Source organism: Dendrobates tinctorius, unplaced genomic scaffold, assembly GCF_039654945.1.
Source record: "Dendrobates tinctorius isolate UK_male_01 unplaced genomic scaffold, ASM3965494v1 ptg000011l, whole genome shotgun sequence".
Taxonomy (NCBI): domain Eukaryota; kingdom Metazoa; phylum Chordata; class Amphibia; order Anura; family Dendrobatidae; genus Dendrobates; species Dendrobates tinctorius.
Genome location: NW_027361679.1, coordinates 35,773,819 through 35,797,173, shown reverse-complemented (window position 1 = coordinate 35,797,173; position 23,355 = coordinate 35,773,819). Strand labels below are relative to the sequence as shown.

Here is a 23,355-nt window from a genome sequence, read left to right as displayed (position 1 = left end):
ATTTGCTGGTGGTGTCACGGTCCTGGACAAATAGCAGCCCATTGTCCTATGCCTGCCAAGCAGATGGATTGCAGCCTGGGCAGGTGTTGCACGTATTATGCCTACCCAGCATGCAGTGTGGACTATCAGCCCGGAGAGGAACCGCAGTCATGTCTCGTGTCTGTAAATGGAGTACTGGTGTCAGGACTCTTGGACTCCAGGAGCTTGATGACCCTAATAAGGGCCACGCTTTGCCACCAGTTGATCACAGGTAAACATGTGGGCATCCACTGTATCCACGGGGGGATGCCAAAGACTACCCTGTTGCCAGAGTGATGATTAAAATGAGCCGTGGTAAGGAGTTACATGAAGTCTAGGTAGTCAGAGACTTGCTGCACCCCGTGATAATTGGGCGGGACTTCAGACTGTTCTGGGACTTGTGGGGAAGAGCAGGGGTGTCCAGTGTCTCAGGCAGGAGCCAGCGCAACCCTGATGAATCCCCATTGCAGTCGAAGGTGGAGGAGTTCCCCTTGTGTGTCTTAGCTGGTGATGAGGATGAATCAGTGATCAGGAAGGTCGAGCTTCCTGAGCTGGGGTTTCTGGTGAACATTTTGGGACTACTCAAATGCAGGATCCTACCCTAGAAGGGGCCTTGAAAATGTGACTGTGATTGACGGGGTTGTTCAAGAGCCAGAGGCTGACACCAGGTACACACACTTTGCAGTCAATAGCAAATTGCTGTATAGACTGACTACACTGAAGGAAGGTGAAATAGTGGAGCAGCTGTTGGTTCCAGATCCCTACCGGTGGAGGGTTTTAGACATGGCCCATTCGCATGTTTTCTGGGGACATCTGGGGGTGGAGAAAACCCAGGAGAGAATACTGCAGAGATTCTATTGGCTGGGATGTTATCGGGAGATCCGGAATTATTGTAGGTCCTGCCCCACCTGCCAGATAACCGCTCCCTCTGCGCACTTCCAAAGTTCTCTAGTCCCATTACCGGTAATAGAGATCCTGTTTGAGCAAATTGCCATGGACCTAGTAGGTCCGTTAGTTAAGGCAGCACAAGGGCACCAATATATCCTAGTGGTAATGGACTATGCAACCCAGTACCCTGAAGCAATAAGGAACTCTTTGGCTAGTATTGCCCGGGAACGTGTCCTTATTCTTGCTAGGATGGGCCTGCCGAAGGAGATTCTGACAGACCAGGGAACCCCCTTCATGAGCAAGGTTATGAAAGAACTCTGTAGGGTCCTCCAGATTGCCCAGCTGCAAACCACAGTGTATCATCTACAGACCAACGGCCTAGTAGAGTGCTTCAATAAAACCCTGAAAGCCATGCTCAAAAAGGTCATTGAGAAGGACGGTCTAGACTGGGACTTCATGCTTCCGTTTCTGCTCTTCTCCATCAGGTAAGTTCCCCAGGCCTATACTGGCTTCTCGCCGATCAAGAAACTGTACTGTAAATCCGCGAGGGCTCCTGGACATCGCCAAGGAAACGTGGGAAGCTGAGGTCATGCCACACCGGAGAATTATAGAGCATGCCGCCCAGCTGCAGGAGAGAATGGCAAAAATTATACCTAATGTGAAGGAGCATCTTCTCCAGGCACAGGAGGCACAGGCAAGGGTGTATAACCGATCAGCGAGGCTGAGGGAGTTCCAGCCAGGGGACCGCATGCTAGTGCTTATCCCCACGGTGGAGAGCAAGTTCCTAGCCAAATGGCAAGGCCCATACGAGGTGGTGGAAAAACTGGGCAAAATTAATTACAAGGTAAACCAGCCAGGGCGAAGGAAGCTGCACCAGATCTATCATGTGAACTTGCTAAAACCCTGGAGGGACCGAGAATCGCTGGACACCCCTTGCCTGGCAGCCAGTCTCAAAGTCACCATGGACAATGTCAACATTGCAGAGACTCTGACACTGGCCCAGAGGCAACAGTGTCGGAAGCTGTTGCAGCGGTACTGGGATCTATTCTCAGAGTTTCTGGGGCATACGCATGACGTGTTGACAGAACCGCATGTAGGGGGGAAACCTCAAGCCCTTTAGAATTCCGGAAGCACGGAGAGAGGTGATATGTCAAGAGACACCGCACTGCACTTGCTCATAGAGCCAGTGCGCGTGTCCTGAGTACAGAAGCAGTGCTAAAAGATACCTGTGGAGAAGGGCAGCAGAGGTGACCATGCGTGCTTCAGGCTAATAGTGTCAGGGTCCAGTCAGCGCTGGAAAGTAAAGAGGCATAGGACCTGCAGACACTGAAAATGAGTAATCTGGCACGGGACCTATGGTCATGTGACTGCAAGGGGCGGGGCTTAGCGTCCTGTTTTCAGATAGGACAGGACACCATACAACAACTCAGAGTCAGGCAAAACAGAGGTCACAGCAGTACGGCAAACGAGGTACAGGAGGGACAAACAGACGGGTAGTCAGACAAAGCCAAAGGTCATACACAAGAGGGCGATGTGGTACCAAGGGGACAAGCAGAGAGAAGTCGGGTCACAAGCAGAGAGTCATACACGAGAGGTAGCGCAGTACAAGAGGGTCAGGCAGAACTCGTAACAGGGACAGAACCGAATCACAACCGAACAAGCAAGCAAGATATCAGGCACAAGGCACACGTATACAAGAGGTCACTTAACTCAGCCGAGGGCAGGAGTATAACTGACACCGGACCCAGGTCCAGTGAGCACTAAATAGCCTCCTTCTGCCAGAGAGAGGCAGCACAATTAACCCATAGTCTAACCAGGACGGGTCAAAGCGAAATCCCGTCCTGGATCATGACAGATATCCAATGAGGTGAAGAGGATTCTAGACCTTGCGGTGATAGAGGAGTCGAAAAGTGGATGGCCGAGTCCTATCTTCCTCGTACCGAAGCCTGATGGTGAGTGGCGGTTCTGCAACGACTACCGCAAGCTGAATGAAGTCTCTAGTTTTGATGCTAACCCAATGCGTCGGGTGCACTAACTCATTGAGAGACTTGGACCCACAAGGTATATTACAACCCTGGACATGACGAATGGCTATTGGCAGATCCCTAGGTCCCAGAGTGACAAGGAGAAGACAGCCTTCTCGACTCCTCATGAGTGTTTTCAATACACCAGGATGTCCTTCGGTCTACAGGGGGCACCAGACTTCAGCAAAGAGTTCATGGTCCAGATAGATGCGTCAGGAGTTGGCTTGGGAGCTGTGCAGTCTCAAGTATTAAATGGAGAATAACATCCAATCCTGTATTTGAGCTGGAAGTTCTCGTCATGCGAGAAGATCTACACCATCATCGAGAAAGAGTGTCTGGCCATAAAATGGGCCATGGATACTTCGAGGCACTATCTACTACGCAGGAGGTTCAAACTTGTGTCTGATCATGCCCCTCTGAGATGGTTAAGGGAGAAAAAGGGTACAAACGCCCGGGTGACCAGGTGGATCTTAGGCCTCCAGGATTTGAAGTTTCATGTAGAACACAGGCTCAGGAATTCACATGGGAATGCAGATGCCCTCTCCCGAATTCCCTGTTTGGTGTCTGAAGGTGCCAAAGCCCCCGGCTTTTGGCAGAGGGGGCGGAATATGTGACAAGGTTTTTGGTGTCATACATGAGGGGAGATATGTGTCACAAATATTGCTTTGCTGTGTGATGTGAAAGCCATAAGTGTTTTTTCAGCATTATATGTGCTGAGAGCAATCCAGTTGCTATATGGGCATGGCTTTTATGGCGGGTAGGTCATAAATGGGTGGGAGGCCTACCCACCATATCTCCACTTCCAGGGTGTGGCTGGAGGAAAAATAAATGTCCAGCCAGTTTTTTTTCTGTGTTGTGTAGAGGTGTTGTGTAGAGGCTGACGCTCCTGAGAGAGCTGCCATATGTGTTGGCCTAGGAGTGCTGGGCAGGACTGTTTATGAACTTTTTGTTTCCTTTTGAGCTAGAAAGGCTGTTTTTATGTTAACACTTTGTGGTTTATGACACAATAAACCACCCAGAGACTTTAACTCACGTATGCCTGTGTCTACCTCGAGAAGCAGCTAAGTGAGCCAACCTGCCACATATGGTAAATAAAGACACAGCCAGAATAAAGTCTTTTATTAGAAATAAAACAAAACACAGTTTTATTTTTTTTTTTAAAAATAACAAACACAGATTTATACTCATCAAACGCCTATTCCACCGAAGCCCTCATTCTCCTGTAATAAAACTAAAATAAAAAAACAACAATATACCATACCTGTCTGTTATTCTGTCTCACGCCATAATCAGTGTCTGGGGGATAATTAGTTTTCAACCTAGACGGTGCCAAGATGTGACTGTCCAGGCTAAGAACCAATGGTGAATGAGCTGCTGGAAACTCAGCATCAGTGACTGGGAGTGACGTCATTGAGGTTACTACCTGTCAGTGAGGCTCACTCACGGTTCACGGTGCTAACTGTGATCTCACCGAAGTCGAAACACAGTTCAACTCAGCTTCATGGAAGAGCCATCAGAAGAAAACCTCTCCTGTGTCCTCACTATAAAATTCAGCCAGACGCATTTTGGAAACAAGTCCTGCCAACTGATGAGGTTAAAATATAACTCTTTGGCTACAATGATCAAATGTGTGGAGAGAAAAGGGCACAGAATTTCAGGAAAAGAACATCTTGCCAACCATTGTATCGGAATATGGTGACTTTTTTCACAAAATTTTAGCATGGGGGTGGATCAATCATGCTTTGGGGCTGTGTTGCAGTCAATTTCAAGAAATAATGGATTCAATGAAGTTTCAAAAAATTCTTGATGCAAACATAACATCATCTGTAAAAAAGCTGAAGTTGAAAAGAGGATGGCTTCTACAAATGGATAATGATTCTAAACACAAGTCAAAATCCACAATAGACGACTTCAAAAGGTGCAAACTGAAGGTTTTACAATGGCCCTCACAGTCCCCTAATCTCAACATCATTGAAAATCTGTGGCTAGATCTCAATATAGCAGTGCATGCAAGATGACCCAGGAATCTAACAGAACTGTCATAATTTTCCAAGGAAAAAATGGATGAAAATCCTTCAAACAAGAATTAAAAGACTCTTAGGCTATGTGCACACGGTGCGGATTCTGCTGCGGATCCGCAGCGTTTCTGCAACTGCGGGTCTGCAGCAGATTTAGGTGTGTTGTACAGTTCCATTGTTTTCAATGGTAAACTGGAAAATGCTGTGCACATGCTGCGGATTTTTCCGAGCGGTTTTGCTGCGGTTTACAATCCGCAGCATGTCAATTCTTTTGTACAGAACCACTGCGGTTTCACACCTCATCTATTATGAGGTGTGAAACCGCAGGGCAAAACCGCAGGCAAATCCGCAGATAAACCACAGGACTTTAGTCCTGCGGATTTATCTGCAGATTTCACTACAAAATCCGCAGAGCCAAAAAACTCAGTGTGCACATACCCTTAGCTGGCTACAAAAAGCATTTACAAGCTGTGATATTTGCAGCGGCGCTTAGAAACCTGATGTGTACCTTGGTTACCAGCTCCCTGCACCAGCGCGCTGGTAACTAAAGGTACACATCGGGTAACTAAGCAACGTGTGTCGCTTGTTACCTTCGTGTCGCTGTCCTGATCACTGGTGAAGCTGCCTGTTTGGCAGGTCACCAGCGATCATGTAGCGACACACCAGCGATCCTGACAAGATCGTATCGTTGTCGGGATCGCTGGTGAGTTGCTATGTGTGACGGGGTCCTTAATGTTATTGCACGGCGCTTAGAAACCCGATGTTTACCTTGGTTACCAGCTCCAGCTCGCTGATCGCTGGTCCAGCGATCAAAAAAATGTCCTGGCCATTCCAGGACGATCAGCGATACCCGGCAGGGGGGCCGGTCGACAGTGGCATAGCGTGGGTGGGGCGGGGGGGGCGGTCCGCCCCAGGCGGCACATGTGTGGGGGCGGCGCGGCGGCAGCAGCAGCAATTTCTCTCTTTGGGAGAAGAGCGGAGGCAGTGAGGCACAGTGCAGTGCAGCGGCGGGCAGGGAGCAATCACAGCAGCTCCGCTGCCTGCAAGCGGGAATAGCAGGAGCGGAGCTGCAAGGTTCCGTCCTGCTTCCTGCCCGGAGGCCGCGCTTCCTGTTTGTCACAGAAGCGCCGCTGAATGACGTCATCATTCAGCGGCCGCTGCTGTGTGAGCGAGGAAGCGTGGGCGATGCTGCGGACAGGTGAGAGGAGAGAGGTGGTGTCTGTGTATGTCTGTCTGTCTGTGTGTGTGTATGTCTGTCTGTGTGTGTGTGTCTGTGTGTGTGTAGGTTAGCCTGGCCCTGGAGGAGATGGGGACATGAGAAGGCCATATTGCCTGGGCCTGGGGTGATGGGAGAAGGCCATGAGGGGGTAATGGGAGAAGGCCATGATGGGGGTGATGCAGAGAAGGCAATGATGGGAGTGATGGAGCAGACATTGATGGGAGTGCTGGGGTGATGGAGAAGGCAATGATGGTGAGAAGACAATGATGGGGTGATGGAGCAAGCAATGATGGGAGTGATGGGGAGAAGGCAGTGATGGGGTGAAGGAGAAGGCAATGATGGGAGTGATGGAGCAGGCAATGATGGGAGTGATGGGGAGAAGGCAGTGATGGGGTGATGGAGAAGGCAATGATGGGGAGAAGACAATGATGGGGTGATGGAGCAAGCAATGATGGGAGTGATGGGGAGAAGGCAGTGATGGGGTGAAGGAGAAGGCAATGATGGGAGTGATGGAGTGATGGAGCAGGCAATGATGGGGGTGATGAAGCAGACAATGATGGGAGTGATGGGGTGATGGAGCAGGCAATGATGGGAGTCATGGGGAGAAGGCAGTGATGGGGTGATGGAGAAGGCAGTGATGGGGAGAAGGCAGTGATGGGGTGAAGGAGAAGGCAATGATGGGAGTGATGGAGCAGGCAATGATGGGGGTGATGGAGCAGACAATGATGGAAGTGATGGGGTGATGGAGCAGGCAATGAAGGGAGTCATGGGGAGAAGGCAGTGATGGGGTGATGGAGAAGGCAATGATGGGAGTGATGGGGAGAAGACAATGATGGGGTGAAGGAGAAGGCAATGATGGGAGTGATGGAGCAGGCAATGATGGTGGTGATGGAGCAGACAATGATGGGAGTGAAGGGGTGATGGAGCAGGCAATGATGGGAGTGATGGGGTGATGGAGAAGGCAATGATGGGAGTGATGGGGAGAAGACAATGATGGGGTGATGGAGCAGGCAATGATGGGAGTGATGTGGAGAAGACAATGATGGGGTGATGGAGCAGGCAATGATGGAAGTGATGGGGAGAAGGCAGTGATAGGGTGAAGGAGAAGGCAATGATGGGGAGAAGGCAAGGGTGGGGTTGATGGGGAGAAGGCAATGATAGGGGTGATGGAGAGGGCAATGATGGGGTGGTGGGGGAAAAATAAATGATGATGGGGTGGTGGGGGAGAATGCAATGACTGTGGTGGTGGAAAGGGCAATAAATGGGGGTGGTGGAGGAGGAGGAAATGAAGGAGGTGGTGGAATGGGCAATGATGGGAGTGGTGGGGGAGAAAGCAAAGATAGTGGTGGGGAGAAGAAAATGATGGAGGTGGTGAAGAAGGCAATGATGGGGTGGGGGAGAGGACAATAATGGGATGTGAGGGGAGGAGGACAATGAGGGGTGTGGGGGATTGGGATGGGAGGAAGGGGGACTTATAATGGCCTTAGGAACAGGGGGAGGTGGAGGAAGACATTATCGTTTATTATGTCTAACACAGTCCCTTAGTATATAGTGTACTCACTATGTCTAACACAGTCCCTTAGTATATAGTGTACTCACTATGTCTAACACAGTCCCTTAGTATATAGTGTACTCACTAATTCTGTATAACACCATCCTTAGTTACATAGTTTCCTCTTTTATTATGTATAACACCATCCCTTATTACGTACCATCCTCTCTAGTTATATATGATGCCGTCCCTTATTATATAGCTTCCTCTGCTGTTATGTATAGTGCTGTCTCTTACATAGTGTATTCTTGTTAATTTTGTTATTTACAGTGCCCTCTTTTATTACATAGCCCCTCTCTTTTTAGATATAAAATGACTGCTGATCGAGGAGCCGGTGACCAAACTACCAGTCCATCAGCTCCTTCATTAGAAAGGAAGCTTTCCCATGCTCCATCAGCCATCATTGCACTATAGAGCTAACAAGACAGGACGGTATGTAATAAAAAACAGGGCTCTATATAATCCAATATGTAAGGTCTGTCACATTATTAAAAATTATTATTAAAAAAGCCATTAGGTCTTCATCCAGCATCATCAAGCTAATACATACATATATAGAGAGAACTGCAAGAAGAAGAAAGTCTAGAAATAATAACAGCAGAGTTAGTAGCAGACTAAAAATTAGATCTTTGAGTGTAGTGTGGGCTCTTCGGATGCTTCCGGATTATCAACGACCAAAGGGGAGGCAAATTTTTCGACCGCCACGGGTGCCACAAACAGTTGCTACGCCACTGCCGGTCACTGATAAGTGTCACACAGAGCGATCTCGCTGGTGAGATCGCTGTTGCATCACAAAACTTGTGACCCAGCAGCGATCTCGCTAGAGAGATCGCTATGTGTGACGGGGCCCTAAGTTTGAATAGGTGACCAAACATTTACATGTCAATGTATACCTCAAAGGAGTAATGGAGCTAAGTAGCACCATAAAGGCCCCGTTACATTTAGCGATGCACCAGCGATCCCGACCATGATATGACCCGGTCAGGATCGCTCGTGCATCGCTAAGTGGTCGCTAGTGAGCTGCCAAACAGGCAGATCTCACTAGCGATGCAGCAGCGGTCGACGGTCGTACTCACCTGTTAGACACGGCGAGGGTGACCGTCTTCCGCCTGCGTCCATGGCTCGCTCGTCGGCGCCAGCAGGAAGCCGACGACGAGAAATGGACCAGGCCGATCTCGCGCGATCAGCGATAGCCAGCAGGGGAGCCGGTCGGAGGTGAGTATCACATGTAGCGATATCACTAGTGATATCGCTGCTGCGTCACAAAATCGGTGACACTTTAGTGATATCGCTAGCGATATCGCTATGTGTAAAGGGTCCTTTACTCCTTAGTGGTATAAATGCCATTCCACATGTGTTTAGCCCTACATATGGTATTGGAAAGGATTGAGACCCAACGTGAGAACCAGAGCCTTCTTTCAAGAATGCCATGTCTATCCTGAAATGCAAAAGTGCCATTTTTGATCACCTCCCCCCCAAAAAAAGTTATCGAATAATATGATCATAGTACTGATAAAAATTACAGCTCACCACGCCAAAAAAACAAGCCCTGATAAACTCCATTGACAGAATACTGTAAATAAAAAAGTATGGGTCTCAGGAAATGGCAACAGAAACCAAATTTAATTGGTTTCATAAAGTTTTTAGTATTTTCTAAAATTACTAAATTGTAAAAAAGAAAAAACTATTTAAGTTTTTAAGTTTGCTAATGCTGTAATGTTACTGGTCTGCAAAATAATTTAGCTAGGTCCTTTTTACATAACACTAACGCTGTAAAAACAAAACCCAAAAAACAATGGTGGAACTGTTTAGGGCTTTTTTTCACCTTTCCATTCTACAAGAAAATTTTTCCAGTTTTTCAGTATACTATGTGGTAACGTAAATGGTGTCCTTGAAGACTACAACTAGTCCAGGAAAATCAAGCTATGTTGATAGAAAAAAGTTGTAACTACTGGAAGAAGAGCAGAAAATAACAAGAGAGCAAAAACTAAAGAAATTCACATTTTTGAACTTAGTAACATCAGTATATTCTGTACTAAACTGTAGAAAATGACCAACCAGTTGTACTTTAGATTAGCAATGGAATGACCACGTCAGAGGGGGTTTCAGGGCGTCGCCTGAAAAATATACAGTATATCAACAGAAAGTCACCTACAATGTCAGCAATCCACTTGTTTTGCCACAGTTTTGTGAACATTTTTTCTGCAACAATAAGATCCACTATTGGAGGAGATGGGTCAGATGAAGAATCACTATAGGACAGAAAAAATAAGTTATATAATTGTAGACATATTTATTTATATGTATGTTACTGTCAAACCTTTTATATTCTAAAATCTGCTAGATGCAAGGAAGCTGATCTCAACCCTCTAAAAATGCTCAAAAACATTAGGGTGCATGAAAAGTTCATTTGCAGACAAATGATGAAACTTTTGGTGGAGCAGGTTTACTAGCATAAGCACATGCAGCTATAGGCCTTAAAAGGAAGATTGTCACCAGATTTTTCATGTGTGTACTAAGACTAGCACAATAGCACAGGCGCTGCATTCTATAAAGGGGTATATAATCCCCCGAGTCCCCCTGTATACCTCCTAAAAAGCTTTTGAAACTCTCCTGTGCTCTATGTAAACCCTGTCGGTCCAGTCCTATAGGCATGATTGCTGAGGCATCTAGCGCTCTTCCCGGCTTCTGACTGTCGTCCTCCTGCTCTGATTGATGTTGATGACGCCTCCTGCATCATCCACATAGCCGAGCAAAATCTTGCACCAGTGCACTTTGCGCTGCCCTAACTGCAGGCAGAAGCTAAAACATTTTTACAGGATTTACATAAGAGTGTGGGAGACTTTCAAAAGGTTTTTGGGGATATACAGAGGGGAGATCAGGGGGTTATTTAACCCTTTATGGACTGCAACACAGGCATTGATTAAGATACTAGTCTTACTCGTAACATGAAAACATGCTGACAGGTTCCCTTTAACTAACAATAGGACCCTTTGGTAGGTTATTTTATATACAGGGTGATTCACTCTCTACTTTACCCCCAAAAATTGCTGTGACTTCTAAAACAGAAAGTCGACCATACTGAAATGTGGACTGCACATACTTTGGTTCATGAGAAATGAGAATGCAATAAACCTCAATGACAGCGTTGAGAAACATCCTCGCGTTGAGTAGTCCCGCCTACTTGTCGCCCCACCGGTCGTCTCCACTACGAGATAGACTTGCTGCATGCCTTTCTGTGCATCTGTAGTTTGTGTGGTGCTTGCATTTCACTCCTGCAGAAATCCTTCATTTGTCAACAATGTACAGATATAGTTTGTAGGAGCATGTTTTCATTGTGAAATCTTATTGGAAAACAGTCCTTAAAACGGTGCCAAAATGAGTTTCTAAAGAGGTTTGGCGGTCGAATTCTGTCATCCAAACCATGTATTGAAGACTTCTTTGACAGGGTAATCTCCAAAGAACTGTGACCACCAAGATCGCCTGATTTAACACCGCCTGATTTTTTCCCTTTGGGACCATTTGAAAGGTTGGGTGTACAGTAACAAGCCCCGGACATTACATGCACTCCGAGGAACCTACAGCGGGAAATCCTGAGAAATACATTCAACAATCTGGAAGGGTGCATGCAGGGGTGCTTGGGTGTGAAAGGTGGACATTTTCAACACCTGCTTTAAAACATCAGTTTCTCATGAACCAAGGTATGTATTACAGTGATTTAGTTTTCAGTCTGTAACCATGGAAACACAAAGGTCGGAATTAGAGCTGTAAATGTAAAAGTAACATTTTAAAGGGAACCTGTCAGCAGGATTGTGCACAGCAACCTACAGAGAGTGTCAGGTCGGTGCCGTTATACTGATTAAAATAATACCTGGTGATGAAATCTGTCTTGTTGTTGTTTCTTAATCTTTATTTTCAGTTTACAGTTAATGATATGCTCGTGCTCTGGAGCAGCCTGTGGGGGGTCTTCATGTGGTGCTCTGGTTAGGTATTGATGTGCATGGCTTCTGATAGGTCACTGATCCCTCACTGACCTTCCCCCTAGGTAACATAATGAATATTATATACTAGATCGAGGCACGATGCTATCGCACCGGGAGGGTGGTAATGTCACGATGGGGGTAGGCTTTGCAGCGTTGAGAATCTCTCCCTCCATGTGCTCACCTACCTATCCACTCTCTTTTTCCCCATGTGCCGACTTCTCCTGTCTGTGCTCTCTTCTTTGACCTCTCTATCCCAAGTGCTATCCCCCTTGTCTGCTGTCTCTCTCCTTCCTGTGCTCTGTTCTCCCCTCATGTGCTATCCCGTTTGAGCTGTCTCCCCCCTGTGCTCTGTCTGTCTCACCCCTGTGCCCTTTCTCTCTCCCCATCTGCTGTCTTCTCCTCTCATGTCATCTCTTGTTTGACCTGTGTACCCCATTACTAAACAGTCAGTGCACAGCATGTCAGGAGGAATTTCTATTTAAAGGGGTTTTCCCACGAACAAAAGTTCATTTTAAAAATTGTCTGTGTCTGACTTTGTTTCACTGACTGTTTTTAAACAATATTTTACCTCACAAAATGTATCCTCTGCAATCTCCTGCTGTAATGTCAGTATTGTCTTTTGCTTCCTCCCCTACCCAGGAGATGTGGTATGATCCGTACACGGTCAGACACAGACAATTTTTAAAATGAACTTTCATTCGTGGGAAAACCCCTTTAATGTGACTGACTTCCTCTGCGCATCTGCCACCGGGATCATCCGAATGATTCACTGCGCCTGCGCAGAATTTGCGCAAGTGCAGTGCGACAGTGTTCCGTTGGTGGTACCGCGCAAGAGGCAGTGTGAGTGTGTGAGTGTGAGGTGCATACAGCGTATAGAGTGTGTGTGTGGTGCGTATGGCGTATAGAGTGTGTGTGTGAGGTGCGACGGTGTTCCGCTGGTGGTACCGCACAACAGGTTGGTACCAGCAGCAGTTTCCACATTGAGACACCCATCACTTGGGTGTCCCAATATTGCGGTCGTTGAACCTCCTCCGCTTGGAATTCTGTGATACGGTGACAACTGGACAGAACAGGAAATTAAAACATTACAAGGCAAATATATATATATATATATATATATATATATATATATATATATATATACACACATATACACACATACACACACTGCTTAAAAAAAATAAAGGGAACACTTAAACAACAGAATATAACTCCAAGTAAATCAAACTTCTGTGAAATCAAACTATCCGCTTAGGAAGCAACACTATTTGACAATCAATTTCACATGCTGTTGTGCAAATGGAATAGACAACAGATGAAAATTATTGAAAGTTATCAAGACACCCTCACTAAAGGAGTAGTTCTGCAGGTGGGGACCATAGACCACATCTCAGTACCAATGCTTTCTGTCTGATGTTTTGGTCACTTTTGTATGTTGGTTGTGCTTTCACACTCATGGTAGCATGAGATGGACTCTACAACCCACACAAGTTTGGTGCAGGTGGTGCAGCTCATCCAGGATGGCACATCAATGCGAGCTGTGGCAAGAAGGTTTGCTGTGTCTGTCAGCGTAGTGTCCAGAGGCTTGAGGCGCTACCAGGAGACAGGCCAGTACACTAGGAGACGTGGAGGGGGCTGTAGGAGGGCAGCAACCCAGCAGCAGGACTTTGTGCAAGGAGGAACAGGAGGGGCACTGCCAGAGCCCTGCAAATTGACCTCCAGCAGGCCACAAATGTGCATGTGTCTGCACAAACGGTTAGAAACCGACTCCACGAGGATGGTCTGCGTGCCCGACGTCCACAGATGCGGGTTGTGCTCACAGCCCAACACCGTGCAGGACGCTTGGCATTTGCCACAGAACTCCAGGATTGGCAAATTCACCACTGGTGCCTGTGATCTTCACAGATGAAAGCAGGTTCACACTGAGCACATGTGACAGACGTGACAGAGTCTGGAGACGCCTTGGAAAGCAATCTGCTGCCTGCAGCATCCTTCAGCATAACCGGTTTGGCAGTGGGTCAGTAAAGGTATGGGGTGGCATTTCTTTGGAGGGCCGCACGGTATTGGACTGTGAGCACAACCCCCATCTGTGGATGTCGGGCACTCAGACCATCCTCATATATGTATATTCATCATGTAAACTAGGGGGGATTTCAGTGAGGAATCAGTGACCTGTCAGAAGCCATACTGATTACATAATCAGAGCACCACATGAAGATCCCCCACAGGCCCCCGGGCACGGGCTTATCATTAACTCTAAACTGAAAATAAAGATTAAACAACCACAAGACAGATTTCATCAACCAGGTATCATTTTAATCAGCATAATGACGCCGACCTCAACACAATCCTGCTAACAGGTTCCCTTTAATGAAGAATACTTATAAATTTATATGCATTGGAACAGTATGTCCAAAATAAGTGTGCTTCTTCATAGTATTTTAAAAACATATTAGTGTTCTCACAGCACTTGGTTTGTCATTTTGTCATATACAAATCCTATAAAAAAAAGTATTACAACTACTGTTAAACTGTAATTTTCTAATGTAACAAAAAATAAAAGACAGAAATACAGTTTTTTCCATACCGCTTCTTTGAAAAACTAGCAGTTAGGCAAGCAGGTGATGAAAAAATTTTGTGAATTTCCCTGAAAAAGAAAAAAAAAATGTTATCTAAGCATGTGGTTTACTTTTAAAGGGAACATATCAGGTCCCTCGTGTCCTCCATCCCCACAGCATTTACCTATGTATGAGCAAATTCCCTGCCTAACCAGCCCTGTATAACATTACTGAGTGAAAACAAGGTATAAAAGCTTTTATAAAGTCCACATTTACTTTGCTAATGAGGACTTTGACTAGTTGATGGGGCGTTAGTGTACCCAGACTAGTCTGCCCTCTTTCCATATTATCACTGAGGGAAAAATATATCTTACTGGAATCTTTCATAGAGGCTCTGATTCTTGCTGCCTGTGCTTTGTTCAGAATGAATCAGATGCCAGGCTTCTTTTAATGCATAAAACTACATTCTGCATTTTTACATGCAGTTTTTGATGGATTGGATACAAAGAAAGGAGGAGCATCAGTTTTTAATTTTTTTTGTCCTGATAAAAGCCTCCATTGAATTGTCTTGACTTATAAGGATGTTCGCATGATACAATTTTATTAAAGTATTGCTAAATATGAAGTCGTATTGCTCATTTTATGTCTCCCTCAATTAATCAGAAGAGACTGAGTATTTTATGTAATGGAAGGTATGTAGTAGGCTGTTGCATCTTACTGTACATATTAATGATACTTTGTGGTTTCTTTGTTACATGACACAATGGCCCATATAATAAAACTATGAAATAAAAACCTTTTCGCATCCTGCCGCTTTGGATTTCCAGATTTTGTATCTATCCAGTTCTTTATCACTGTCCCATCTAGTTGGCAAATCTTTTGTAAGTTATCAGTTATCAGAGTAATAGTATGAGTCTACAAGACAAAATAGAAGCATTTTTTTAATAACTGTACATAATGAAAAATGCAAAAGAAAACAATATTATTTTTCCTGGAGAAAGAAGGCCTAAATCAAGTCATGAGAATAAGGCTGCAAAGAAGAAAAAATGGGATGGCACTCACCGTTCATTAAATCACTTTATTTCAAATACATCAGGCATAGGCATTGGCACGGGGACAATGTACCGATAGACGGACATCGGTACATTGGTACATCGTCTATCGGTACATTGTCCTCGTGCCAATGCCTGATGTATTTGAAATAAAGTGATTTAATGAACGGTGAGTGCCATCCCATTTTTTCTTCTTTTCATCTTTTAGATTGCTGTTTTTTTCAATATGGGATTGCGCACCCGTTCAAAGAGGATTTAAGGTGTTGCATGTATTTGTGGACCTTAGAGTATATGTGCAAGCTTCAGAGCAACTTTTCGACATAACGGTGCCGGATTTCTATTTTCTTTTTTTGTGGACTAGAATAAGGCTGCATTCACACATCCATGTGACTGTTAAGCTATGTTTCCACGATGAGCTTTTGTTGAGTTTTTGTGGCTGCAGAATTTCTGCAGCTGTTATTTAAATTAGGTTACTTTGGATTTTTTATTGAGTTTTTTTGGATCCTGTTTTATCGCGTTTTTGACGCTGCAGTTTCGCCTCTTTTTGGAGTCATGTGGTGATCAGCGAGTAGCATTGTTGCTCGGGTCTCCTCGAGCATGCTCGGGTGCCCTCCTAGTATTTTGGCGGGCTCGGAGATTTATTTTTCGTTGTCTCAGCTGCATGATTTGTGACTTGTAGACAAGCTGAATACATGTGAGAATTCCCTAACAAGCAGGCATTCCACGCATGTATTCAGGCTGTCTAGCAGTCGCAAATCACGTAGATAAGACAACGAAAACTAAATCTCTGAGCACGCCAAAATACTCGGAGGGCACCCGAGCATGCTCGAGGAGACCCGAGCAACAATGCTACCCGCTCATCACTGGTGTCATGCATTAAATTAAGCTGCTTTTTTTTTTTTTTTTTTTAGACATTCTGTGTTGTTTGGCTTTAACAAAACTTTATTGATATACTTAGTTGTGGATTACATGCATTTTTTATGTGTTTCTACTATGGAAATGCACTAAAAACTTGAACATTTTTTCCTGTGTATTTTTCGCATCTAATGCAAGTCTACGGGAAAATTTTGCACAGAAAACTCAGCGTACCCACATGAGAAATTGACATTCAGCAGATCAGAAACCCTCACCCCAGATCAGTTTCCGCATCATAAAATAAATGCACAATGGCCATGAGATTTCTGTTACTCCCATCCTCTCTGATGAAACTGTATGATGCTGTGTTCTTGAAATAGCAAAAATATGCAGCGTCAAAAACGTAACAAAAGCTCATTGTGGAAACGTAGCCTTACAATTCAAGAGAAATGGACTGATTATTTTTCTCAGGTATCATCCTAGTCTCTTTTGCTTTTTACCCTCCACTATTTTTTCAAGCCAATAAAAGACCCCTGGAAAGTCATGTGTTTTTATTCAAACTTATCAATGAGCAACATATATATGAGACATTGATGCAAAACAGAAGACAGTCAGAAGCCTCCCGATTTGCATCTGTGTCTCACGAATCCCCATAGACTTTAATAGCTAATTCTTATCTGTAAAATGGGGTCAGAATAGACATATTCTGAGTCGCACCAATCTCACTTTCACGCTGGGGTCACACAAGCCTAGATTCTCTTATGAGAGAGAATCGGATCAACTATGTTAATGCCACTCCGATCAAACTCTGATCAGTGTGTCAGCTTGGTGTGATCCTATTCTCTCGGATGTGAGAATTGTAGCACACTGTGAAGAAAAGATGAAGAACAAAATTTCTCTATCTTCTTCATTCTGTGAGTCCGCGGAAATAGGACTGCGCTCGGAAATCATCGGTGCAGGCCAATGATTTCCACGTATCCATAGACTAGAATGGATGCAGGTCATTCGAATAATGGAGCAATTGGCAGCATGCTGCGATCTTTTTTTCTTATACCGAATCAGTATGAGAAAAAAAAAATTGATCAGCAATGCCCCATAGTATAACATTGGTCTGAGTGCTGGTCAATAAAACATGGGATAGCATTGGTCGAATGTCTACGCAAGTGTGAGCGAGCCCTCAGATCCATAATTTTAATCGATATTGGATGTGTGAAGATATCCATTCTACTCTAAAGGTCAAAGTGTTGTCTACTAAGACATCAGACCACACTCAAGACAAGTCACATGGATGTGTGAATGCAGCCATAGGCCAGCGTCACACTAGAGAGAAATACGGACGAGTGAGAGGCATTAAAAAAACGCATTACACACGGACCAATGATTCTCTATGGGGCAGCTCCCATCAGCCGTATATTTCTGTATATTTTACGGTCCGTGCCAATCGCAGCATGCTGGCATTGTCAGCAAGTCTATGGGTGAGCAAAAAAACGCATTACACACGGACCAGATGTGTGACTTGATACAGTAAAATCACACTGACCGGTTTAATAAAGAAACGAAAGAATAGATATACAGTATACATATAGAATACATATATAAATATACACTCACTGGCCACTTTATTAGGTACACCATGCTAGTAACGGGTTGGACCCCCTTTTGCCTTCAGAACTGCCTCAATTCTTCGTGGCAGAGATTCAACAAGGTGCTGGAAGCATTCCTCAGAGATTTTGGACCATATTGACATGATGGCATCACACAGTTGGCGCAGATTTGTCGGCTGCACCTCCCTGATGCGAATCTCCCGTTCCACCACATCCCAAAGATGCTCTATTGGATTGAGATCTGGTGACTGAGGAGGCCATTTGAGTACAGTGAACTCATTGTCATGTTCAAGAAACCAATCTGAGATGATTCGAGCTTTATGACATGGCGCATTATCCTGCTGAAAGTAGCCATCAGATGCCTGTTCTTAGCTGAGAGGAGTGGTACCCAGTGTGGTCTTCTGCTGCTGTAGCCCATCTGCCTCAAAGTTCGACGCACTGTGCGTTCAGAGATGCTCTTCTGCCTACCTTGGTTGTAACGGGTGGCAATTTGAGTCACTGTTGCCTTTCTATCAGCTCGAACCAGTCTGCCCATTCTCCTCTGACCTCTGGCATCAACAAGGCATTTCCGGCCACAGAACTGCCGCTCACTGGAATTTTTTTCTTTTTCGGACCATTCTCTGTAAACCCTAGAGATGGTTGTGCGTGAAAATCCCAGTAGATCAGCAGTTTCTGAAATACTCAGACCAGCCCTTCTGGCACCAACAATCATGCCACGTTCAAAGGCACTCAAATCACCTTTCTTCCCCATACTGATGCTCGGTTTGAACTGCAGGAGATTGTCTTGACCATGTCTACATGCCTAAATGCACTGAGTTGCCGCCATGTGATTGGCTGATTAGAAATTAAGTCTTAACACACAGTTGGACAGGTGTACCTAATAAAGTGGCCAGTGAGTGTATATATACATGTTATTGAGACACACACACACACATATATATATATATATATATATATATATATATATATATATATATTTATTTTTTTTATTTCATAGAGTTCTACATAGCAGAATAGCCGCTAATTCAATTGCCAACTTTTGTAAAATCATTCCCCAACCCAACATGAAATGACACATGGTTTACATACCTTAAACCATTTCATATATTTTTTTTACATGGCTGTTTTCCATTCGTCTCCTTCTCGAATTTAGAATCATAGAATCATAGAATCGTAGAGTTGGAAGGGACCTCCTGGGCCATCTGGTCCAACCCCCTGCTCAAAGCAGGATTCGCTAAATCATCCCAGTCAGATGCCTGTCCAGCCTCTGTTTAAAGACTTCCATTGAAGGAGAACTCACCACTTCTCGTGGCAGCTTGTTCCACTCATTGATCACTCTGTCAAAAAGTTTTTTCTAATATCTAATCTGTGTCTCCTCCCATTCAGTTTCATCCCATTGCTTCTAGTCTTTCCTTGTGCAAATGAGAATAAAGTTGATCCTTCTACAATGTGACAGCCCTTTAGATATTTGTAGACAGCTATTAAGTCTCCTCTCAGTCTTCTCTTTTGCAAACTAAACATTCCCAAATCCTGCAACCTTTCCTCATAAGACAGGATTTGCAGTCCAGTCATCATTCTGGTCGCTCTTTTCTGAACTTGCTCCAGTTTGTTTATGTCTTTTTTAAAATGTGGTACCCAAAACTGGATACAATATTCCAGATGAGGTCTGACCAAAGAGGAGTAGAGGGAAATAATGACTTCACGTGATCTAGACTGTATGCTTCTGTTAATACATCCTAGAATTGCATTTGCCTTTTTTGCTGCTGCATCACACTGTTGACTCATATTCAGTCTGTGATCTATTAGTATACCCAAGTCTTTTTCACATGTGCTGTTGCTTAGCCCTATTCCTTCCATTCTGTATATGCTTTTTTCATTTTTATTGCCCAGATGTAGTACTTTGCATTTTTCCCTGTTAAAAACCATTCTGTTAGTTACTGCCCACTTCTCCAGTTTATTTATATCTTTTTGAATCCTCTCTCTCTCTCTTCTCTAGTATTAGTTATCCCTCCTAGCTTTGTGTCATCAGCAAATTTAATCAGTTTACCCTCAATTCCTTCATCTAAATCATTGATAAAGATGTTGAACAATACAGGGCCCAGGACAAAGCCCTGTGGTACCCCACTTGAGACATTCTTCCAACTGGATGTGCAGCCATTTACGACCACTCTTTGGGTCCGATCACTAAGCCAGTTATGAATCCACCTAACAGTTGCCTTGTCCATTCCATACTTAGTCATTTTTTCAATAAGAATTGTATGAGATACTTTGTCAAAAGCTTTGCTGAAGTCAAGATATACTATATCTACAGCATTTCCTTGATCCACCCAATCAGTGATTCCATCATAGAAGGAAATTAAGTTAGTCTGACATGACTTATTAGTTACAAACCCATGCTGACTCTGTTTAATCACTTCATTCTTATCCAGGTACTGACATACATGTTGTTTAATAATTTGTTCAAAGATCTTTCCTGGTATAGAAGTCAGACTCACCGGCCTATAGTTGCCTGGGTCCACCTTCTTCCCCTTTTTGAAGATAGGAACAACATTTGCTCTTCTCCAGTCTTCTGGGACTTCTCCTGTTCTCCAAGAATTTTCAAAGATTATGGAGAGGGGTTCATAAATCTCTTCTGCTATCTCCTTCAGTACTCTGGGGTGTAATTCATCTGGACCTGGAGACTTGAATTCATTTAGGTTAGCTAAGTGTTTCCTCACTATCTTTCTGTTTATAGATATCCTGGATTCTTCTATTCCCTTAATAGGACAGTGAAGAACAGTTGATGTTACATTTCCTTTCTGAGAGAAAACAGATGCAAAATAGGAATTTAAAAGTTCGGCCTTCTCAACATCCTGTCTTACCATTTCATCATTTTCATCCTGTAAAAATCCTATAGCATCTTTGACTTTTCTTTTACTTTTGACATATCCCCAAAATCCTTTATTATTGCTTTTGACATCTCTTGCAAGCCTCAATTCATTTTCAGCTTTACTAATCTGATTTGTGCCCTGCAGGTTCTGCAGACAGCATTATATTCTTCTTTAGATATGCCTCCCTCTTTCCATTTTATAAACATTTTTTTCTTCCTTTTTAGCATGTGCTTAAGTTCTGTGTTCATCCATCCTGGTTTCCTTAAATGCTTCCTATTCTTCCCTCTTTTCGGAATTGTTAACAATTGTGCTTTGAGAATTTCATTTTTCAAGATTTCCCATCCTTCCTGGACATTTTTGTCTTTAAGGATATCCAGCCATTGGATCCCTCCAATTCTCTTTCTGAATCCCTTAAAATCTGCCTTTCTGAAATCTAACCTTGACGTCTGAGTCTTCATAGGTCTTCCTCCTCTAGTTATCCAAAATTCTAAAATAGCATGGTCGCTATCTCCTAGGGTCCCAGACACTTTTACCTCCTCAACCATTTCCTCCCTGTTTATAAGGATTAGATCCAAGGTAGCAGTTCCCCTTGTTTTCTCCCCTACCTTTTGGAAGATAAAGTTGTCAGCAAGAGAGGATAAGAATTTCCTTGACCTGTTAGTTTTGCCTGAGAGAGATTCCCAACAAATGTCTGGATAGTTGAAATCTCCCATGACAACTATGTCATATTTTTTGGAGAACTTGGCCATTTGATGCATAAAGAGTTCATCCATATCTTCAGCTTGCACAGGCGGCCTGTAGTAAATGCCTACAATGGTGTCCTTTCCATTGTTCTGTCCTTGTATTCTTACCCAAACAGTTTCCACAGAACTCCCAGTCTCTGAAGCTTCAATCTCTGTGCAGATATACGCGTTTCTAACATACAATGCGATACCTCCTCCTCGTTTATCAAGTCTGTTTCTTGCAAATAAGTTGTATCCTTCTAGTCTTGTATTCCAATCATGTGTATTGTCCCACCAAGTTTCAGTGATTCCAATGACATCATATTTCTTTTCCTGTGTTAGTAGTTCCAATTCTCCTTGTTTGTTGCCCATGCTTTGTGCATTAGTATACAAACATTTTAGTTTGTGATTGGTTTCTCTTTCTCCAATATTTTTATTAATTAGATTCTTTTGTCTTTGTTCTTCCTTTCCACTTCTAATAGCAGAGTTCTCAATAGCATTTGTCAGCTGTATGGCTTTTTCTGGTCTTTTGCTTCCCTTCCCATGTTGTTCTAGTTTAAAGCTCTCCTTACAAGTGTAGCAAGGTGACTTCCACATACATGTTTTCCAGTCTTCGTAAGGTGCACCCCATCTCTAGCAAGTAGTCCATCATAAAGGTAATTCACTCCGTGATCCATAAATCCAAATCGTTGCTGACGGCACCATCGACGTAGCCAGTTGTTCACCTGCAGAATCTTATTCCACCTCCTTGTTCCATGGCCATCCACTGGGAGGATGGAAGAGAAGACCACCTGCGCTCCCAGTTCTTTCACTTTCTTGCCTAAGTCTTCAAAGTCTCTGCAGATGGTTTCCAGGTCGTTTCTTGCGGTGTCATTTGTCCCCACATGTAGTAGCAGGAATGGGTAGTCATCTGTAGGTCTGAAGAGTCCTGATATCCTGTCAGACACATCTTTAGTTTTTGCACCTGGAGGACAGCACATTTCTCTTGAAGTTATATCCGGTCTGCAGATAGCGGCCTCTGTTCCTCTCAACAGGGAATCCCCCATGACCACCATTCTCTGTTTCTTCTTCACAACATTTTTCTTTCTCCATCCAGGAGGACTCTGAGGGTGTACAAGGTTGCTGTTTGTTGGCAAAGTCTTATCCTGATGTATTTCTTCATCGTTTTCCTGCGTGAGAGCCTGGTACTGGTTCCAGAGCAGTATGGGTGCTGACTGCCTCCTGATCCTCCTGCTTCTCTGGGTCACATGTCTCCATTCCTCTGTTTCTTCAGGTGCACTTCGAATTTCTTCTCTTTCTGTAACATGAAGAGATAATTCTGCTCTGTCCAAGAACTCTTCACCTTCCTTAATGATCTTCAACGTAGCTCACCTCTCTTCGAGATTTTGCAACTTTTCCTCCAACAGGGACACAAGCTTGCATTTGTGGCATGTGAAGTTTGGCTTTTCCACTGGTAAGTCTGTGAACATGTAGCAAGAAATGCAGCTCACCAAATGGCTTCTGGCCTCTTCCATATTGAGATTTCTTAAAAACGATGAAAGATGAGCCAAAATTCCGATTTCCTCTTTTCAGCTGCAACAGGCAAAACCCAGTGATCGTTGAGCTCACGGAGACTCTTCACTTATCCCAGAAGGCACTGGGAATATGTAAATGATCTCCTCAAGACTCTCCCCCTGGTTTTCCGATTTTCCTCTTTTCAGCTGCAACAGCCAAAACCCAGTGATCGTTGAGCTCGCGGAGACTCTTCACTTATCCCAGAAGGCACTGGGAATATGCAAATGATCCCCTCAAGACTCTTCCCCTGGTTTTTAGATGAGGGTTGATATGTAAAATTTGGGAGGTGTAGGTGTTAATTTAAGGGGTTAATTTGTTGTCAAAAAATGCGTGGGCTCCCGCCGTAATTTGTCAACCAGAGAGGAAAAGCAGGTGAGTGAGGTCAGATTTTAATAGCCATGAGAGGGACCATTTTTGCCCCCCCCGGCTACAAAAATC

General features: G+C 44.3%; 1 protein-coding gene across 1 annotated transcript in view; it reads right to left on the bottom strand.

Moving 5' to 3' along the window:
* The window catches only part of LOC141101673 (probable E3 ubiquitin-protein ligase HERC6), a 172,558-nt gene that overhangs the window by 91,521 nt on the left and 57,682 nt on the right, over window positions 1–23,355 (bottom strand). The window contains exons 9-11 of the mRNA XM_073590923.1: window positions 15,057–15,175; window positions 14,290–14,349; window positions 9,875–9,971 (exon numbers count right to left, since the gene is read on the bottom strand). Coding sequence (XP_073447024.1) covers window positions 9,875–9,971; window positions 14,290–14,349; window positions 15,057–15,175 — 276 coding nt within the window. The remainder of the gene's footprint in view (window positions 1–9,874; window positions 9,972–14,289; window positions 14,350–15,056; window positions 15,176–23,355) is intronic.